Source organism: Microcaecilia unicolor, unplaced genomic scaffold (assembly GCF_901765095.1).
Source record: "Microcaecilia unicolor unplaced genomic scaffold, aMicUni1.1, whole genome shotgun sequence".
Lineage (NCBI taxonomy): Eukaryota > Metazoa > Chordata > Amphibia > Gymnophiona > Siphonopidae > Microcaecilia > Microcaecilia unicolor.
Genome location: NW_021963033.1, coordinates 167,468 through 187,510, shown reverse-complemented (window position 1 = coordinate 187,510; position 20,043 = coordinate 167,468). Strand labels below are relative to the sequence as shown.

The following is a 20,043-nucleotide window of genomic DNA, read 5'->3' as shown; positions in this document are numbered from 1 at the left end:
AGGGACTATGTATAACTTGAGACTACCTCTACTTCAGGAAGCAGGCGAAAGCCTCATAGGGTGACTGACTATACATTCATTCTGCACCTTTGACTAGCTTGCTACACACACTAACTTAGATCAGTCCCTTATACGTTGCTTAACTGTACAAAATACTTGCCTCGAGTTTAGCCAACCATCTATTTATCCCAACTGACCCTGTACCAACCATCTTGCCCCCATCTCTGTATCTGCACTTGGTCCCTCAGCTATACGATAAGCTATATTGTAGAAAAGCATTAGCATCATATCTGTTAGTTGAATGTTCTTATTAGAATATCATTAGTATTATGCTAACATTGTATTATATCTCTGGTATTTGGATTTCAGTGCTGTTAAATATGTATATTTTTGATTCTGTTTTATGGCAGTCCTATTATTAGTTTTCAGTTTGCTGTTTTCAAGTTTGCCTCATTTACTGTATTTATGTTTATACTTGGTCATTTTACAATTGTTATGATGTTAACAAAACTAAGTTGTTTATGTTAAAATGGTACCTGCTGTACACTGCCTTGGGTGAATCTCTTCATAAAGGTAGTTAATAAATCCCAGTAAATAAATAAAATTAATTTATGACCTACTTATAGAGGATTTTTATGATTATAACACTTATCAGGTAATATATGCTGCCATGTGTTATTATGATGTGATGTAAAGTGGAGAAGCAATAGGAATGGACATTTGTTTCAAATGCATGCTGTTTGCCATCAAAAGTGCACACTATTGGGCTCATTTTCGAAAGAGAAGGACGCCCATCTTGCGACACAAATCGGAAGATGGACATCCTTCTCACAGGGTCGTCCAAATCAGTATAATCGAAAGTCGATTCTGGACATCCCCAACTGCTTTCCGTCGCAGGGATGCCCAAAGTTCAAGGGGGCGTATTGGAAGCGTAGTGAAGGCGGGACTTGGGCGTGCCTAACACTAGGACGTCCTTGACCCATAATGGAAAAAAAAGGACATCCCTGACGAGTACTTGGACGACTTTACCTGGCCGTGTTTTTCTCACGACCAAGGCACAAAAAGGTGCCCGAAATGACCAGATGACCACCGGCAGGAATCGGGGATGACCTCCCGTTACTCCTTTGTCATACTCAGGTCCATAACAGCAGTATGCAGGTCCCTGGAGCAGTTTTAGTGGATGCAGTGCACTTCATTCAAGCGGACCCATGCCCATACCCCCCTACCTGTTACATTTGTGGAGGAAACAGCGAGCCCTCCAAAACCCACGACAAACCCACTGTACCCACATCTAGGTGCCCCCCTTCACCCGTAAGGGCTATGGTAGTAGTGTACAGTTGGGGGTAGTGGGTTTTAGGGGGGGAGGCTTGGGTGGCTCAGCACACAAGGTAAGGGAGCTATGTACCTGGGAGCAATTTCTGAAGTCCACTGCAATGCCCCCTAGGGTGGCCGAGTGGTGTCCTGGCATGTCAGGGGGACTAGTGCACTAGAAATGCTGGCTCCTCCCAAGACCAAAGGGCTTGCAAGGGATGACCATCTCTAAGGATGACCAAAATTTCAAGATTTGGACGTCCCTGACCATAGTATCAAAACAAAAGATGGACATCCATCTTGTTTTGACAATACAGGTTTCCCCGCCCCTGCATCAGGACATTTTGCGTCATCAAAACTTGGACGTCCCTTTCGATTATGCCCCTCTATTCGAACAGCACGCATTTGAATCGGCATTGGGGTTATCAGGATATCCCCATTAAACTGAATGGGGATATCCTGAAAACCCTGACTGGCTGAGTGTTCCCTGAGGACTGGGTTGAAAACTGCAGGAATAAGACACCGATCAAAAGTAAGGTGCCGGAGAATTTGAAGATTGCTGCTGTAAAACCTCTAATGAAAAATTGCTCTTTAGATCCTTGCCAAAATGATTGCAAGAGTTGTCTATGATCAATGGGTAGATTTTCTTTATACCCATTAGATTTTCTTACATCAGAATTAGTTTAGGTCCAGAGTTTTGCATGACACTGAAATGCTATTTCCTTGTTAGATAGGATAAAAGCTGATTTTGATAAGGGAAATCGTTTTCTCGTTTCTTAATGTTATGTTTTACAAAAAGAAGCAAAGGACTTAGATGGATATATTTTCTTTAATTAAGATGAAAGGCTCCACTTTACACAAGACTATCTGTACTTCAGAACGCAGGTGAAAGCTTGGCTCTTCAACCAAGCCTTTAATGGAAGAAGTAACTAACTTGTTAGTCTCACTACAGGCTGCACATACTGCAGTAGGACATGTTTATCCACTCCTACCCTAGCTGAGATAATATTTAACCATCTTTCTGACCTCATGTGCACCTTTCTTTAAATTAGTCACCTTATTTTCTAACTCCACTTACTCTCTTATCTATCTATACGTTAACCATCTCTGAACTCATGTGCAACTTTATTTAAATTAGTCACCTTTCTAACTCTTCTTACTCTCTTACCCATCTATATGTTCCATCTTTGCTTTACCCTTCACTATCAATTAAAATGTTCTATTACATATTGTGTTGACATTGTAACATAACATACATAGTAACATAGTAGATGATGGCAGAAAAAGACGCATGGTCCATCCAGTCTGCCCAACAAGATAAACTCATATGTGTATACCTTATCTTGATTTGTACCTGCCTTTTTCAGGGCACAGACCGTACACGTCTGCTCAGCAGTATTTCCCACCTCCCAACCACCAGTCCCGCCTCCCATCACCGGCTCTGGCACAGACCGTATAAGTCTGCCCTCCACTATCCTCGCCTCCCAACCACCAACCTCTCTTCCCCCACCTGCTCCGCCACCCAATTTTGGCTAAGCTTCTGAGGATCCATTCCTACTGCAAACAGTATACTATGCCATTTACTATGCAAACAGTATACTATGCCATACTTTGTATTGTTATTTGAATATTTTTACTGATGTAATTGCCTATTGTTCATGTTTGATCTATTCTTACTATACACCACCTTGAGTGAATTGCTTCAAAAAGGCGGTAAATAAATCCTAATTTAAAAAAAAATTGTTACTTTAACAGTGTCCAACACTGCTGAAATATCTAGACATGAGATATTATTAAATCATTTACAAATGGTAGGAATAGGCAGCGTAGTACTAAATTGGTTTTGATCCTTTTTGGCAGGGAGACATTTTTGAGTCATAAAAGACACTATTAAGTCTGAGACGGTCTGTTTAACAGGAGTCCCACAGGGATCCTGTTTATCAGCGATTTTGTTCAATGTTTTTCTGCTCCCCTTGTGTAAAGTGTTACATTGCTTTAGCCTTCCATTTCAAATATATGCTGATGATATTCAGTTTTTGTTGAACACTGATAAATCTATAGAAGATTGTTTTGATATGCTTTGGCTGAGTTTGCGCTCTATTGGGCAGTGGATGAAAGAAATCATTTGAAGTTGAATGTCGCAAATACTCAAATCTTATTTATATCTGGAATCCCTTCAGATGACCTCCCTACCCACTTCTCAATAGATGATGTGAAAATTCCCATTGCCCAGAATATTTGGAATTTAGGGATAATTCTTGATTCTGCCAAAACTATGAAGTCACAAGTTTCAAAAATAGTTAAACAGGTTTTTTTCAAATTAAGAACTGTTAGAAGAATCAAAGATTATGGAACAGTCCAATTTTAGAATGGTGATACAGAGTGTCATTAGTCCTTGTTCTGAATATTGCAATGATTTGCTGATTAGGATTCCAAAATCTTATTTAAGAGTTTTGCAAGTGACACAGAATGCCACATCGAGAGTGGTAATGGGATGTTCTTGACTTGTTCATATTATACCTGTATTGAAAAGCTTACATCGGCTACCAAGTGAACAACATATTAAATTTAGAATATTGCTGCTAGTTTTCAAAGTATTTAATAATTTTGTTTCTGTGATAGTCTCAACAAATCTTAGATGATATCATCCATCAGGGACTCTCAGATCAGCTAATAAAATACAAATTGATGTACCGTTCTTTAATATAGTAAGGCTTGAGGAGTATTGTCTTCCATTTTTTTAAATTATTGGCTCTAAATTAAGGAATTCCCTTCCGTACAAGAGCAATTCAGTACATAGGACAGTTTAAAAAGGAACTGAAAACCTTAGTATTTCAACAATCATATGGAGTAAACTGAATCGTAACAACTGAAATGTGATACTGGAACTGATTTATAATTAGATCTGAGATGTTTATTGCCAGGATGCTGAAGGGATAATTGCTATAAATAATTTTTTACTATGATAATGGAGCTCTGATGTTGATTGTCAATCTGATATGTATTTTGTATATTTTAAATTATATATGTTTCGTTGTTCTCCACTAAGAATTTTCAGACTGAACAGATTATAAATAACAAAGTAAATAAATAACTTAGGGGCCCTTTTACTAAGACGCACTAGCGTTTTTAGCATGCGCTAAAAACAGGTACACACTAAATGCTAGAGACACCAATGTATTCCTATGTATTCCTAAAAACGCTAGTGCGTCTTAGTAAAAGGACCCCATAATTAACTGGCACTAATTATGATTTGGGCGCTGAGCCGGCTGCGCACTGTTCTGTAACAATGGGCCCCTAAATTGAATCACACACAACTCAAAAGAGGATGTGGCCATGGGAGGGGCATGAGCAGGTCACAAATCATGCACGCAGTGTTACAGAAAAGCGGGGATCTACACCCAACTTGTGCACCAGAATTTACACCAGGTTTCAAGTGGCACAGCTCCTCACACCCAAAGTTCATCATGGAATTTGGTGCTCTCTACTATTTTATAAAGAGCACTCATCCTGGAGCACCCTTTACAGAACAGCATAGAGTGCCCAATTTATCGGCACCATTTATGGACTTTCCTCCTATATGTGCATACTGCACACTTAAACAAAAGCAACACAAAAAGGTTTTAGGTGACCATCCCCAGAAAACAATGCAAAATGAAAACCAGTTATGTGCACATTTTATAAAATACAGGCAATAAGTACAAACCTTTTCCCTACTTATTTAAATGCAGAATTAAAATAATTAATGCCATTTGTTGGCACCTCCTTGATGAGGGTAACGTGTCTCATTACCTGCAATTTAATGGAACAAGTGTACTGCACACGTGATGGGGCATTTTCGATATGACGTCTAAGTCCGACTTTGGACATTTTGAACAAAACAACCAAAATATGAATAGGAAATAAGGTCATTTTCGAAAAAGAAAAAAATATATATTTTTTTTCAAAAATACTGTTTCGAGTAAAGTTTTGTGCTTTAGATGTTTTGTTTTTTGGTCCATTTTCAAAAAAAAAAAAAAAAAAAGAATTGCAAAACGTAGAGATTCATGGCATTGGAATGTAAGAGGAGCCAGCAATTTTAGCAGACTGGTCCCCCAGACATCACAGGAAAGCAATGGAGCACCCTAGGGGACACTCCATAAAAATACTCCCAGGAACACATCTTACCTTTGTCCCCTGAGCCCTCCAAAACCCACCCAAAACACACTGTCCTCCACTGTACATTACGCAATAGCCCTTATGGGTGAAGGGGGGAATCTATATATGGGTACACTAAGGTTTTGGTGACTTTGGGAGGGGTCACAGTTTCCACGAATCTCACACTGCACCAGGGACCTGCATGCTGCTCTAGCAGACCTGGCAACATTTGAGGCTGTCATAGAGGCTGGTATGTCATATTTCTATTCACATTTCGGGGAGGTGGGAGGGGGTCATCCTTGATTCCCTCCAGTGGTCATCTGGTCATTTAGGGCACCTTTTTGTGCCTTATTTGTTAAAAAACAGGTCTAGCTCAAAACGTCTTTGTTTTAGTTTTGTTTTGTTCCATTATGTCTTAGGAACGCCCAAATCCCACCCTTAACATGTCCCCAACACACCCTTTTGAGATTTGGGCACACTGTAGACGAACAGCATAGAAAAACGTCTGAAAAGTAGGTTTCAAAAATACTGATTTTTGACGTTTTTGTGGAAAAATGTCCAAATGCTGCTTTATGCCACTTTTTAGACAATTTTCTAAAATGAGCCCCATTGTATACAGTTGCATAACATTAGATACTGTCTCTTAAGCATCAAAGAACTTTGGGGTCACATTGTACAATGGCTTTAAGCTGCATTTATTATTTTAATACACTAATACAAGCTATGTAGTTTCCCTCCGTCTCACTAACCTGTAGACGGAGGACTTTGAATAATATCTGAAAGGTTGTATCCCCCAGAGCTGTCTGAACGTCTTCTTGGTTTCTTTTTGACCTTTGTTTTTGCCTTTTTGGAAAGTGCTTCCCTGTGAAAATAAAAAGACACACAAAAATATTTGGATTTTGTTTGCAAAAGAGTGGAGTCCTTTTCAGAAAAATGACAGTATAACCTGAAGATTTGTTTTTATAGGTCACTGTCATTTGTGCACCTCCTTTTACTCATAATACCGAAAAAAATTATACATGCATAAAAAAAATATATATTTATATATATAGACATAAATTTTGTTGAGGATAATTTTATAAGAGCACCTAGTGTATGAGCACTTTTAGGTACCTATTTTAGGTTAATTTTATAAAGCCATGCAGGGGCCTACTTGTCTTTACAGAATACTAATGTAAGTGGCAGAATGTATGCCTACATTGGCCCTAGAGCAGATAAAAATTTTAGGCATGGACATTTACAAGTGCATATCCACGTGGAGGAAAGGAAAGAGTAGTGGAGTGCCTCAGGGATTGGTTCTAGGGCCAATTCTGTTTAATATATTTGTGAGAGACAGTGCTGGAGGGTTAGAAGGAAAAGTTTGCCTTTTTGGGGGTGACATGAAGATAGCCAATAGAGTGGATACCCTAGAGGGTGTACAAACCATGAGAAGGGATCTCCAAATGTTGTAAGAATGGTCAAGGTCTGGCAGTTAAAATTTAATGCAAAGAAGTGCAGAGTGATGCACTTGAGGTACAGAAATACAAGAGAGATGTACTGGATAGGAGGGGAGAGATTAGTAAGCTCGGCTCGGGAGATGGACCTTGGGGTGGTAGTGTCTGAAGATCTCAAGGTGACGAAACAATGCCACAAGACGGTGGCCATGGCCAGAAGGGTGCTAGGCTATATAGAGAGGGGTATAACCAGTAGGAGGTGTTGATGCCCCTGTACAAATCATTGGTGAGGCTCCACTTGGAGTATTGCTAAAGATATTAAAAAAAAATGGAAGTGGTTCAAAGAAAAGTGAAAAAATGGTATACAATTTGCATAGTAAGACTATGAGGAGAGACGGGGGTGATATGATACAGACGTTCAAATATATGAAAGGTATTAATCCACAAACAAACCTTTTACAGAAATTGGAAGGTGGTAGAACTAGAGGACATGAATTGAGGCTGAAGGGAGGCCAACTCAGGAATAATGTCAGGAAGTATTTTTTCACTGAGAGGGTGGTGGATACTTGGAATGCCCTCCCGCGGCAGGTGGTGGCGATGAAAACCGTAATGGAATTTAAAAATGCTTGTGATAAACACATAGAATCCTGTTTAGAAGGAATGGATCGAAAGAAGCTCAGCGGAGACTAGGTGGCAACACTGGGAATTTAGGAAGCAAAGCCAGTACTGGGCAAACTTCAATGGTCTGTGCCCTGATTGTGGCTGGATAGACTTGAATGGGCTGGAATGGAGCTTTTCAGGGGCTTCAACAACAACTTCAGAAGTTTTAGAATAAGAACAGTTCTGGGCTGACTTCTATGGTCTATGCCCTAAAAATGGCATGGACAAATCAAGATCAGGTATACATCAAGGAGAGAGTGGTGGATGCTTGGAATGCCCTCCCGCGGGAGGTGGTGGAAATGAAAACGGTAACGGAATTCAAACGTGCATGGGATAAACATAAAGGAATCCTGTTCAGAAGGAATGGATCCTCAGGAGCTTAGCCGAGATTGGGTACCAGAGCCGGTGGTGGGAGGTGGGGCTGGTGGTTGGGAGGCGGGGATAGTGCTGAGCAGACTTATACGGTCTGTGCCAGAGCCGGTGGTGGGAGGCGGGGCTGGTGGTTGGGAGGCGGGGATAGTGCTGGGCAGACTTATACGGTCTGTGCCCTGAAGAGGACAGGTACAAATCAAAGTAGGGTATACACAAAAAGTAACACATATGAGTTTATCTTGTTGGGCAGACTGGATGGACCGTGCAGATCTTTTTCTGCCGTCATCTACTATGTTACTATGTTAGAATGTGCTGTCTGCTAGGCCCATAGAAATATAAAGGCCCATAGAAATATAAAGTTCAATTATGGAGTAGAACCTCAAATCTGCTACATTGCAGAGCGCTAACTCAGATTAATGGGAGACAGACTCAATAATGAAAGATTAATGAAGCATTCTATATGTACTGCAGTTTGCTTTAGCAACGTTCACAAGTATTCATGTGGTAAGAGTTTCTGGAATACACACAGTCTCTTCAACCTAAGATTTTTCTTTTGGCAATAGAACACAACAGTTACTTATGAAAAATGTGTTAATTTCAGGGTAGTAAAATCTTCACTAAGAATTCTGGCAGATGACATGAACTACTGTGCTATACCTGTCATGGCATTAGAGAGCCCTTTTACAAAGGCGCAGTGGGGATATCGCACGGGTAGAATGCATCAAATCAGCCCTACTGCCAGGGTAGTGCAGGAGCCCAGCGGTAGTTCTGAAGCTGGCGCATGCAGTTTCTCATGGTAGAAAATATTTTTTTATTTTCTCCTGTGGGGGCGTTCCCGGCAGTAATCGGCATCGTTGCCACATTGCCGCATGCTGCCTGATTACTGCAGGGTTAGCGCGTGAGCCCTTACTGCCAAGTAAAGAGGAGGTGGTAAGAGCTCATGTGGTAAATGCGTAACCCTAGCAGCGCTATAGAAATGCTAAGTATTGTAGTAGTAGTAGTAAATGGCCAGGCACTAATTTGGAACTTAGCGCCTGGCCATTAATGCTGTAAAGCGAATGCTACATACCTGTAGAAGGTATTCTCCGAGGACAGCAGGCTGATTGTTCTCACTGATGGGTGACGTCCACGGCAGCCCCTCCAATCGGAAACTTCACTAGCAAAGGCCTTTGCTAGTCCTCGCGCGCCCATGCACACCGCGCATGCGCGGCCGTCTTCCCGCCCGAACCGGCTCGTGTTCGTCAGTCCCATATGTAGCAAGACAAAGACAAGGGAAGACACAACTCCAAAGGGGAGGCGGGCGGGTTTGTGAGAACAATCAGCCTGCTGTCCTCGGAGAATACCTTCTACAGGTATGTAGCATTCGCTTTCTCCGAGGACAAGCAGGCTGCTTGTTCTCACTGATGGGGTATCCCTAGCCCCCAGGCTCACTCAAAACAACAGACATGGTCAATTGGGCCTCGCAACGGCGAGGACATAACTGAGATTGACCTAACAATTTATCCAACTAACTGAGAGTGTAGACTGGAACAGAAAAAACATGGGCCTAGGGGGGTGGAGTTGGATTCTAAACCCCGAACAGATTCTGAAGCACTGACTGCCCGAACCGACTGTCGCGTCGGGTATCCTGCTGCAGGCAGTAATGAAATGTGAATGTGTGGACCAATGACCACGTCGCAGCTTTGCAAATCTCTTCAATAGTGGCTGACTTCAAGTGGGCTACCGACGCTGCCATGGCTCTAACATTATGAGCCGTGACATGACCCTCAAGAGCCAGCCCAGCCTGGGCGTAAGTGAAGGAAATGCAATCTGCTAGCCAATTGGATATGGTGCGTTTTCCCACAGCCACTCCCCTCCTGTTGGGATCAAAAGAAACAAACAATTGGGCGGACTGTCTGTTGGGCTGTGTCCGCTCCAGATAGAAGGCCAATGCTCTTTTGCAGTCCATTGTGTGCAGCTGACGTTCAGCAGGGCAGGAATGAGGACGTGGAAAGAATGTTGGCAAGACAATTGACTGGTTCAGATGGAGCTCCGACACAACCTTTGGCAAGAACTTAGGGTGAGTGCGGAGAACTACTCTGTTATGATGAAATTTGGTGTAAGGGGCCTGGGCTACCAGGGCCTGAAGCTCACTGACTCTACGAGCTGAAGTAACTGCCACCAAGAAAATGACCTTCCAGGTCAAGTACTTCAGATGGCAGGAGTTCAGTGGCTCAAAAGGAGGTTTCATTAGCTGGGTGAGAACGACATTGAGATCCCATGACACTGTAGGAGGTTTGACGGGGGGCTTTGACAAAAGCAACCCTCTCATGAAGCGAACAACTAAAGGCTGTCCTGAGATCGGCTTACCTTCCACACGGTAATGGTATGCACTGATTGCACTAAGGTGAACCCTTACAGAGTTGGTCTTGAGACCAGACTCAGACAAGTGCAGAAGGTATTCAAGCAGGGTCTGTGTAGGACAAGAGCGAGGATCTAGGGCCTTGCTGTCACACCAGACGGCAAACCTCCTCCACAGAAAGAAGTAACTCCTCTTAGTGGAATCTTTCCTGGAAGCAAGCAAGATGCGGGAGACACCCTCTGACAGACCCAAAGAGGCAAAGTCTACGCTCTCAACATCCAGGCCGTGAGAGCCAGAGACTGGAGGTTGGGATGCAGAAGCGCCCCTTCGTCCTGTGTGATGAGGGTCGGAAAACACTCCAATCTCCATGGTTCTTCGGAGGACAACTCCAGAAGAAGAGGAAACCAGATATGACGCGGCCAAAAGAGAGCAATCAGAATCATGGTGCCTCGGTCTTGCTTGAGTTTCAACAAAGTCTTCCCCACCAGAGGTATGGGAGGATAAGCATACAGCAGACCTTCCCCCCAGTCCAGGAGGAAGGCATCCGATGTCAGTCTGCCGTCGGCCTGAAGCCTGGAACAGAACTGAGGGACCTTGTGGTTGGCTCGAGATGCAAAGAGATGTACCAAGGGGGTGCCCCACACCTGGAAGATCTGTCGCACTACTCGGGAGTTGAGCGACCACTCGTGAGGTTGCATAATCCTGCTCAACCTGTCGGCCAGACTGTTGTTTACACCTGCCAGATAGGTGGCTTGGAGCACCATGCCGTGACGGCGAGCCCAGAGCCACATGCTGACGGCTTCCTGACACAGGGGGCGAGATCCGGTGCCTCCCTGCTTGTTGATGTAATACATGGCAACCTGGTTGTCTGTCTGAATTTGGATAATTTGGTGGGACAGCCGATCTCTGAAAGCCTTCAGAGCGTTCCAGACCGCTCGTAACTCCAGAAGATTGATCTGCAGATCGCGTTCCTGGAGGAACCAGCTTCCCTGGGTGTGAAGCCCATCGACATGAGCTCCCCACCCCAGGAGAGACGCATCCGTAGTCAACACTTTTTGTGGCTGATGAATTTGGAAAGGACGTCCCAGAGTCAAATTGGACCAAATCGTCCACCAATACAGGGATTTGAGAAAACTCGTGGACAGGTGGATCACGTCTTCTAGATCCCCAGCAGCCTGAAACCACTGGGAAGCTAGGGTCCATTGAGCAGATCGCATGTGAAGGCGGGCCATGGGAGTCACATGAACTGTGGAGGCCATGTGGCCCAGCAATCTCAACATCTGCCGAGCTGTGATCTGCTGGGACACTCGCACCCGCGAGACGAGGGACAACAAGTTGTTGGCTCTCGCCTCTGGGAGATAGGCACGAGCTGTCCGAGAATCCAGCAGAGCTCCTATGAATTCGAGTCTCTGTACTGGGAGAAGATGGGACTTTGGATAACTTATCACAAATCCCAGTAGCTCCAGGAGGCGAATAGTCATCTGCATGGACTGTAGAGCTCCTGCCTCGGATGTGTTCTTTACCAGCCAAGATAGGGGAACACATGCACTCCCAGCCTGCGAAGCGCCGCTGCTACTACAGCCAAGCACTTCGTGAACACTCTGAGCGCAGAGGCGAGCCCAAAGGGTAGCACACAGTACTGGAAGTGACGTGTGCCCAGCTGAAACCGCAGATACTGTCTGTGAGCTGGCAGTATCGGGATGTGCGTGTAGGCGTCCTTCAAGTCCAGAGAGCATAGCCAGTCGTTTTCCTGAATCATGGGAAGAAGGGTGCCCAGGGAAAGCATCCTGAACTTTTCTTTGACCAGATATTTGTTCAGGGCCCTTAGGTCTAGGATGGGACGCATCCCCCCTGTTTTCTTTTCCACAAGGAAGTACCCGGAATAGAATCCCAGCCCTTCTTGCCCGGATGGCACGGGCTCGACCGCATTGGCGCTGAGAAGGGCGGAGAGTTCCTCTGCAAGTACCTGCTTGTGCTGGAAGCTGTAGGATTGAGCTCCCGGTGGGCAATTTGGAGGTTTGGAAACCAAATTGAGGGTGTATCCTTGCCGGACTATTTGGAGAACCCACTGGTCGGAGGTTATGAGAGGCCACCTTTGGTGAAAAACTTTCAACCTCCCCCCGACCGGCAGATCGCCCGGCACTGACACATTGATGTCGGCTATGCTCTGCTGGAGCCAGTCAAAAGCTTGTCCCTTGCTTTTGCTGGGGAGCCGAGGGGCCTTGCTGAGGCGCACGCTGCTGACGAGAGCGAGCGCGCTGGGGCTTAGCCTGGGCCGCAGGCTGTCGAGAAGGAGGATTGTACCTACGCTTACCAGAAGAGTAGGGAACAGTCTTCCTTCCCCCATAAAAACGTCTACCTGTGGAGGTAGAAGCTGAAGGCTGCCGGCGGGAGAACTTGTCGAAAGCGGTATCCCGCTGGTGGAGCTGCTCTACCACCTGTTCGACCTTCTCTCCAAAAATATTGTCCGCACGGCAAGGCGAGTCCGCAATCCGCTGCTGAATCCTATTCTCCAGGTCGGAGGCACGCAGCCATAAGAGTCTGCGCATCACCACACCATGAGAAGCGGCCCTGGACGCAACATCAAAGGTGTCATACACCCCTCTGGCCAGGAATTTTCTGCACGCCTTCAGCTGCCTGACCACCTCCTGAAATGGCTTGGCTTGCTCAGGAGGGAGCTTGTCCACCAAGCCCGCCAACTGCCGCACATTATTCCGCATGTGTATGCTCGTGTAGAGCTGGTAAGACTGGATTTTGGCCACAAGCATAGAAGAATGGTAGGCCTTCCTCCCAAAGGAGTCTAAGGTTCTAGAGTCCTTGCCCGGGGGCACCGAAGCATGCTCCCTAGAACTCTTAGCCTTCTTTAGGGCCAAATCCACAACTCCAGAGTCGTGACGCAACTGAGTGCGCATCAGCTCTGGGTCCCCATGGATCCGGTACTGGGACTCGATCTTCTTGGGAATGTGGGGATTACTTAGAGGCTTGGTCCAGTTCGCCAGCAATGTCTTCTTGAGGACATGATGCATGGGTACTGTGGACGCTTCCTTAGGTGGAGAAGGATAGTCCAGGAGCTCAAACATTTCAGCCCTGCGCTCGTCCTCCACAACCACCGGGAAGGGGTTGGCCGTAGACATCTCCCGGACAAAGGCCGCAAAAGACAGACTCTCGGGAGGAGAAAGCTGCCTTTCAGGGGAGGGAGTGGGATCAGAAGGAAGGCCATCAGACTCCTCTCGTCAGAGAAATATCTGATGTCCTCCTCCTCCTCCCACGAGGCCTCACCATCGGTATCAGACACAAGTTCATGAACCTGTATCTGAAGCCGTGCCCAGCTCGACTCCGTGGAAACACGGCCACGGTGTGAGCGTCGAGAGGTAGACTCCCTCGCCCGCACCGGCGAAGCTCCCTCCGCCGACGTCGTCGGGGAGCCTTCCTGGGAGGCGACCGCAAGCGGCACCGATGTCGGAGACCTCACCCCGGGCAAGGGGCCAGCCGGCGCCTCATTCGACGGTACCGGTGGTGCAAGCACCCCTGGTACCGGAGGGGAAGGGCGCAACAGCTCTCCCAGGATCTCTGGGAGAACGGCCCGGAGACTCTCGTGCAGGGCGGCTGTGGAAAAAGCCATGGAAGCCGATGCAGGTGTCGAAGTCAGAGTCTGTTCCGGGCGTGGAGGCTGTTCCGGGCTGTCCAAGGTGGAGCGCATCGACTCCTCCTGAACAGAGGGTGAGCGGTCCTCTCGGTGCCGATGCCTACTGGGTGCCGACTCCCTCGGTGACCAGGAGCTCTCGGTACCGATGCGGGAAGGAGACCGGTGTCGATGCTTCTTTGACTTTTTCAAACGAAGCATGTCACCGGAGCTTCCCGGTACCGAGGAGGACGTAGAATCCAGCCGTCGCTTCCTCGGGGCCGAGGCCGAAGAAGGTCGGTCTTGGGGGGGGGGCTGTACCGCAGGAGCCCTCAGGGTAGGGGGAGACCCACCCGAAGGCTCACTGCCACCAGCAGGGGAATGGACAGCCCTCACCTGCACTCCAGTCGAAGCACCACCGTCCGACGACATCAGCACTAGTGGAGGTCCCGGTACCACCGACGCCGACGCAGCCTTCCGATGTCTCGGCCCCGACGATGCAGAGGGTCGATGCCTCGATGCAATCGATACAGTCGCAGCCGAGGGCAGAGGTCTTGACGCTGTCGACGTCGACGCACTCGATACTCCTGGTGCTGATGCCGACGAAGAGCCCGAGAACAAAACATTCCACTGGGCCAATCTCGCTACCTGAGTCCTTTTCTGTAAAAGGGCGCAAAGACTACAGGCCTGCGGGCGGTGCCCAGCCCCCAGACACTGAAGACACGACGCGTGCCTATCAGTGAGCGAGATTACCCGGGTGCACTGGGTGCACTTCTTGAAGCCGCTGGGAGACTTCGATGACATGGGCGGAAAAATCACGCCGGCGAAATCAAAACTCGTAATTGCGGTAAGGCACCAAAAAGAGGGGGAGAAAAAACTCGACCCGAGGCCTTAAAAGGGCCTACCCCGAAAACGAAAGAAAACTTAACGGGGCCAAAAACTGGAAATACGGGAAGGGGAAAAAGACCGAAAGGCCCTTCTCCGAAATCCCTTTTTTCTTTTCTTTTTTTTTTTTTTTTTAAGCGAAAAGTCAAAAGACGCGCGAGGGTCAACTTAAGGGGCGCGAACGGCGCAAACACGACCGTACCGAGCGTGGACAAAAGAAGACTGACGAACACGAGCCGGTTCGGGCGGGAAGACGGCTGCGCATGCGCGGTGCGCATGGGCGTGCGAGGACTAGCAAAGGCCTTTGCTAGTGAAATTTCCGATTGGAGGGGCTGCCGTGGACGTCACCCATCAGTGAGAAGAAGCAGCCTGCTTGTCCTCGGAGAAATAGAATTTCAGCATTTATGCAGACGCGCTAAGAGGCAGCCGGAGCACACAGGAAAATTTTGTAAATGGACCCTAGATAAATGAATGAAATTAATACAAGATAAATGATAAATGAATTAAATATAAGATCTTTCATGTGGAAGAGTGGCCTAGTGGTTAGAGTGGTGGACTTTGATTATGGGGAACTGGGTTCAATTCCCACTGCAGGCACAGGCAGCTCCTTGTGACTCTGGGCAAGTCACTTAACCCTCCACTGCCCCAGGTACAAGTACCTAAGCTGCACTGAGCCTGCCATGAGTGGGAAAGCGCGGGGTACAAATTTTAAAAAAAATGGTCTCAGCACATTCAAATCAGCATGAAGTGCGAAATCTACCTCTGGGTCAAGCATCTGACCTATGAGCAGTATGTTTCAAAGAACGTATCACAAAATCATAAATGCAACTTACTGAGAGGTTTGATCTATAATTATTTCTTCTTTTGAAATAATATAGTTCTCTCCATCTTCAGACTCCAAATAACTTATGTCTGGTCCATCTAAATAGGGTGTGATAAACCTTTTATCCATTGCTGGAATCTAAAAGCAATATACCTTCTATTAGTCACAGAAGTACGGTAGAAGAGATACAGTTCAATATTTAAAGAACAATTAGATGTCAGGCACCAGACAGAACACCTAAGTACTTTCTTTTAAAACCTGGAGGCACTATATGCAAGCACTATATGTAGAGAGGAGAGGGCAGAGATAGGGTGTACAGGGAGTGAGGCAACAAACAGTCTGTACATATAGACACTGATATTCAGCATAAATCTGTATTTATCTATATCTATCTATATATATAGCTTAAACATTTGGCTCAGAGGTAGAATAACCAGGTATAACCTAGGGTGTCCGAGCCAAATGTATAATTTATACATATCATGCCGATATCTGAGAATTTCTACATATGGTTATACATATAAGTTATATTTGTATAATAAGCTGTGCTAGCTCTACATACAGTATTGCTGAATACAGAAATAATTTGAAATGTTTAGATTAGACATCTCATTATTCCCCAGATGGTCTGCTCAAAAATGACTGATATATGCAAATCTCATCTTCTAAACAAATCTAGACAGATGTATTAATGGCAAGGTGGGTTAATTTTTTAAACTCTGGAACTCATTGTCGGAGGATGTAGTAACAGCAGTTAGCGTATCTAGATTTAAGAAAAGGTTTAGACAAGTTTCTGGTGGAAAAGTCCACAGTCTGCCATTGAGATAGACATGGGGAAGTCAGTGCTTACCTTGGGATTGGTAGCATGGAATGTTGCTACTATGTGGGTTTCTGCTAGGTGATTTTGACCTAAATTGTCCACTGTTGGAAAGAGGATACTGAGCTAGATGGACCACTGGTCTGACCCAGTATGGCTATTATGTCCTTACATGCATCACTTTGCACTTGCTCGTATTAAATGTCATCTGCCAGTTGATGTCCAGTCTCCTAGTCTCATGTTCCTTTTCCAATATTTCACAATCCTCTTGTAATTTAACAACTTTGAATAACTTTGTGTCATCAGCATACTTAGAGTCTCATTTTCAAAGCACATAGACTTACAAAGTTACATAGGCAGCCATTTTGAGAAGTTTCAGTTGCCAGTCTTCTCCTGAGGATGCCGGTTGATGAAACAGGGATCTCTTATTGGGGATATCTACTACTTTCAGCATTCAGATAAGTACTTTGGACATTGTTTGTGACAACTTTACTACTAATTTTGCCTTTGAAGCTGCTGTTTTGGATTATACTGTTGAAAGATTTAGTGACTGGGACAATTGTTTCCTATTTATGTGGTACAATTTACTGCTGTTTGCAACTTATGGAATTTAGTGGAGTTTTTTTAATGACTGATGATTGAAGGTAAGCTGTTGCTGCTGTATGTCTGAAGCTCTGTTATTTCTGAGGTCTTTTTTTCTCCATAATGTTTGGGTTTGCAAGACAGTCATTTAGTGCCCTTAAAAAGATGAGAGGTGATTTTTCATTAGAGTGCTGAGTTGTTTTCATCTCTGATCATGTTTGAATTTTCATATAAGAAGTGAGGATTTAAATATTTCTCAAAATTGGAAAAGCGAGTTGGATTTTACACAGAGGGTCAATGTACTGAAAGCCTTCAAGCTCCTGCCTTGATGTCAGCCGATAGTAGTGATAGTACGGTTGATGTTTGGATCAGTCTTCTTGACTATTACTGGGTTTTGTCTAGCATGGAGCTACACAGTGCCTCATTAGTTGAATACTGCAAACAAGAAGATCATTCCACGGGGTTTGCGTATATATCATGATCCTACAATGTTTACTGATGACATTGATTTTGAATCTCTGTGGAATATGATACTTAATCGCTGTTCTTTGGACTTGATGTTCTTGTCTATTAAGTGATTAATGGTGAAGATAGATGCTGAGAAAAAGAAATATGACCAAATGATTGAATCTCATGCCAGATCAGGATCATGAAATTCAACACCAAGAGTTAAAGAATAAAATTGAAAAGTTTAAGAAAGAGTTGAAATTTCAAAAAATTAAGAAGTTCCATCGAGATAAACATGATTTAAAAGGAGGGGTATGTCTACCCATGGATGAAAACAGATCAGGAGGGGCAACCTGTGATAAAGACTGTTAAATTTCAATTCTCCTCTACTAGTTCTAGTAGTAGTAATGAGGTCATAGGGGGCCCCAATGATTCAACTGATGAGGAACGTCAGCACCAGAAGACAGGAAATTGGCATCCCAGAGACAGGGGCCAAGCATGGCAGCCAACAGCCTGTGACATGTCAGCAGCAACATCACAATCTGCCAAGGTAGATTTGTCTTCCAGAAGTTTGACAGGTGATGAACTGGCTCTCCTCTCTAGAGGTTTATCTTTATGACCCTTTTCAATTTAGGGTTGAGCTGAAAAGATTTATGTGGAAATTGAAGTTACGACTGTTTATCTTCAGGCATTGCTATAACTTATCTTGATCGGTCAAGTGGTGAAAAATCCTTCTTCCTGGACTTCAACTGGACCATTAGATCCTACCTTAGTTGTGTTAAAATCTTTAATCCTGGGGTATGTACAACTGTTTGAATCGGAAGCTCCCATGGAAACCATTTAATTTATCTAAGGAAGAACATGCAGCACTCTATTCTTTGAATACTGATACTTCTGTGGAGATGCAGAGAGCTGATAAAGGTGGTGCTGTTGTCTTCCTCAATACTGAAGATTATAAGAATGAGATCTACTCTCAGTTTGTAGATGTATCTGCGTATTTTCTCTTGGATCATGATCCTTAAGAAATGATTCTAGAACTGCTGGTCATTTTATCCTCTGGTCATCGTTTAGGATATTTGAATCAGAGTGAGTTTCAATATTTGAATTTTCAGCATTTCAAGATTCCAGTATTGTATACCTTGCCTAAGATTCATAAGAGTCTAACTGCTCTTACTGGCTTGTCCAATTGTTTCAACTTGGGATTCATTGCTTGAAAGAGTTTGTAAATATGTGGCGCATTTTTTGAAGCCGCATGTATTGTTGATTACTATGTGAAAGATACTACTCATTTCTTGCAATTATTAGATTTCGTTCAGGTGGATGCTGATTCTTTCATATTACTAGTAACATTGGATATATCTTCTCTATACACAAATATACCCCTGCATGAAGCGACACAGGATGTTCATGATGTACGTCTACAGCTCTTCGCCCCGATCTTGTATCTACTGGTTTTTTGAAACTTGTTTACCTTGCCATGACACTAAACTATTTTCTTTTTGATGGAAAATTTATATGCAAAAAAAGGGGGTGGCTATGGGTTCATCTTTTGCCTTCTTGACTGCCAACTTATTCATAGCCTGGTTCAAAGATACATGAGTATACACTCCTACTTTGTTTCATCATGTGATATACTGGTGGTGGTACTTTGATACTTTTTTGATTTGGACTGGTCCATTTGAACTATTTCAGAAGTTTCTGACCAAGTTGAATTCATGTCATCCTACTATTAGGTTTGAAGCTCATTATGACAGACAATCTTTTGTTTTTGGATGTACAATTTTCCCTGGCTATGGATAATTTAGTACTATGATTTTTGTAAAATCTATGGATTGTAATTCACTTTTTCATTTTTCTAGTATGCAACCTCAGCATTCTCATTTGGGGATTCCCTTTTCTGTTCTTGTGATTTTAGCGTATTTGCTCCTCTACTCGAGAATGTAAAGAACAAGTCTCAAATTTGATGGAGAAATTTCATACTCACAATTACCCGCACGATATTTTTAAGTGGGCAGCGAAAAGAGCTCTCTTTAATCAAAGGGAACATTTACTGAGTGGACCTACACTGGAGGAAGCACTGTGTACATCTAGTAGCACTATAGAAATGATAAGTAGTAGTAGGAAGTTTCTGATATACTGACTTTTATGATGAAATATAATGTGCAAACTCCACAAATTATGCATATCATAAACAAACATTTGGGTCTCCTGTTCGTCCATCAATGCTTTCAACAAACTCAAATTGTTTTCTCGTATACACGCAATTCTAATCTGAAAGACCATGCTGAAGTGTAGAACCATGAAGGGTTGGGTATGTGGATTGGGGGTTCTCACAGGAAATGCGGTCACTGTTCTGTTTGTGATCTTATGATTGAAGCTTCAAATTTCACAGACAATAAATTGGGTATCAATATTATGTTAAAATCTATAACTTCCTATACTTCAAGCTGTGTGATTTATTTGTTAAAGTGTCTTTGCAATTTGTTCTATATTGGATAGACTTCTCGCCAGCTTAAAACTCAGCTTATTAAACAGACACTGTGTGGTATCTAGGAAGTTATTGAAGCCTCTGGTTGCACATTGTCTTGAACAAAACCATTAGTTTTCTGCTTT

The 20,043-nt window shown here is 44.3% G+C and overlaps 1 protein-coding gene across 1 annotated transcript in view; it reads right to left on the bottom strand.

The window, feature by feature from the left end:
• The window catches only part of IBTK (inhibitor of Bruton tyrosine kinase), a 183,793-nt gene that overhangs the window by 42,812 nt on the left and 120,938 nt on the right, over nucleotides 1-20,043 (bottom strand). The window contains 2 exon segments of the mRNA XM_030188611.1: nucleotides 6,198-6,310; nucleotides 15,595-15,722. Coding sequence (XP_030044471.1) covers nucleotides 6,198-6,310; nucleotides 15,595-15,722 — 241 coding nt within the window.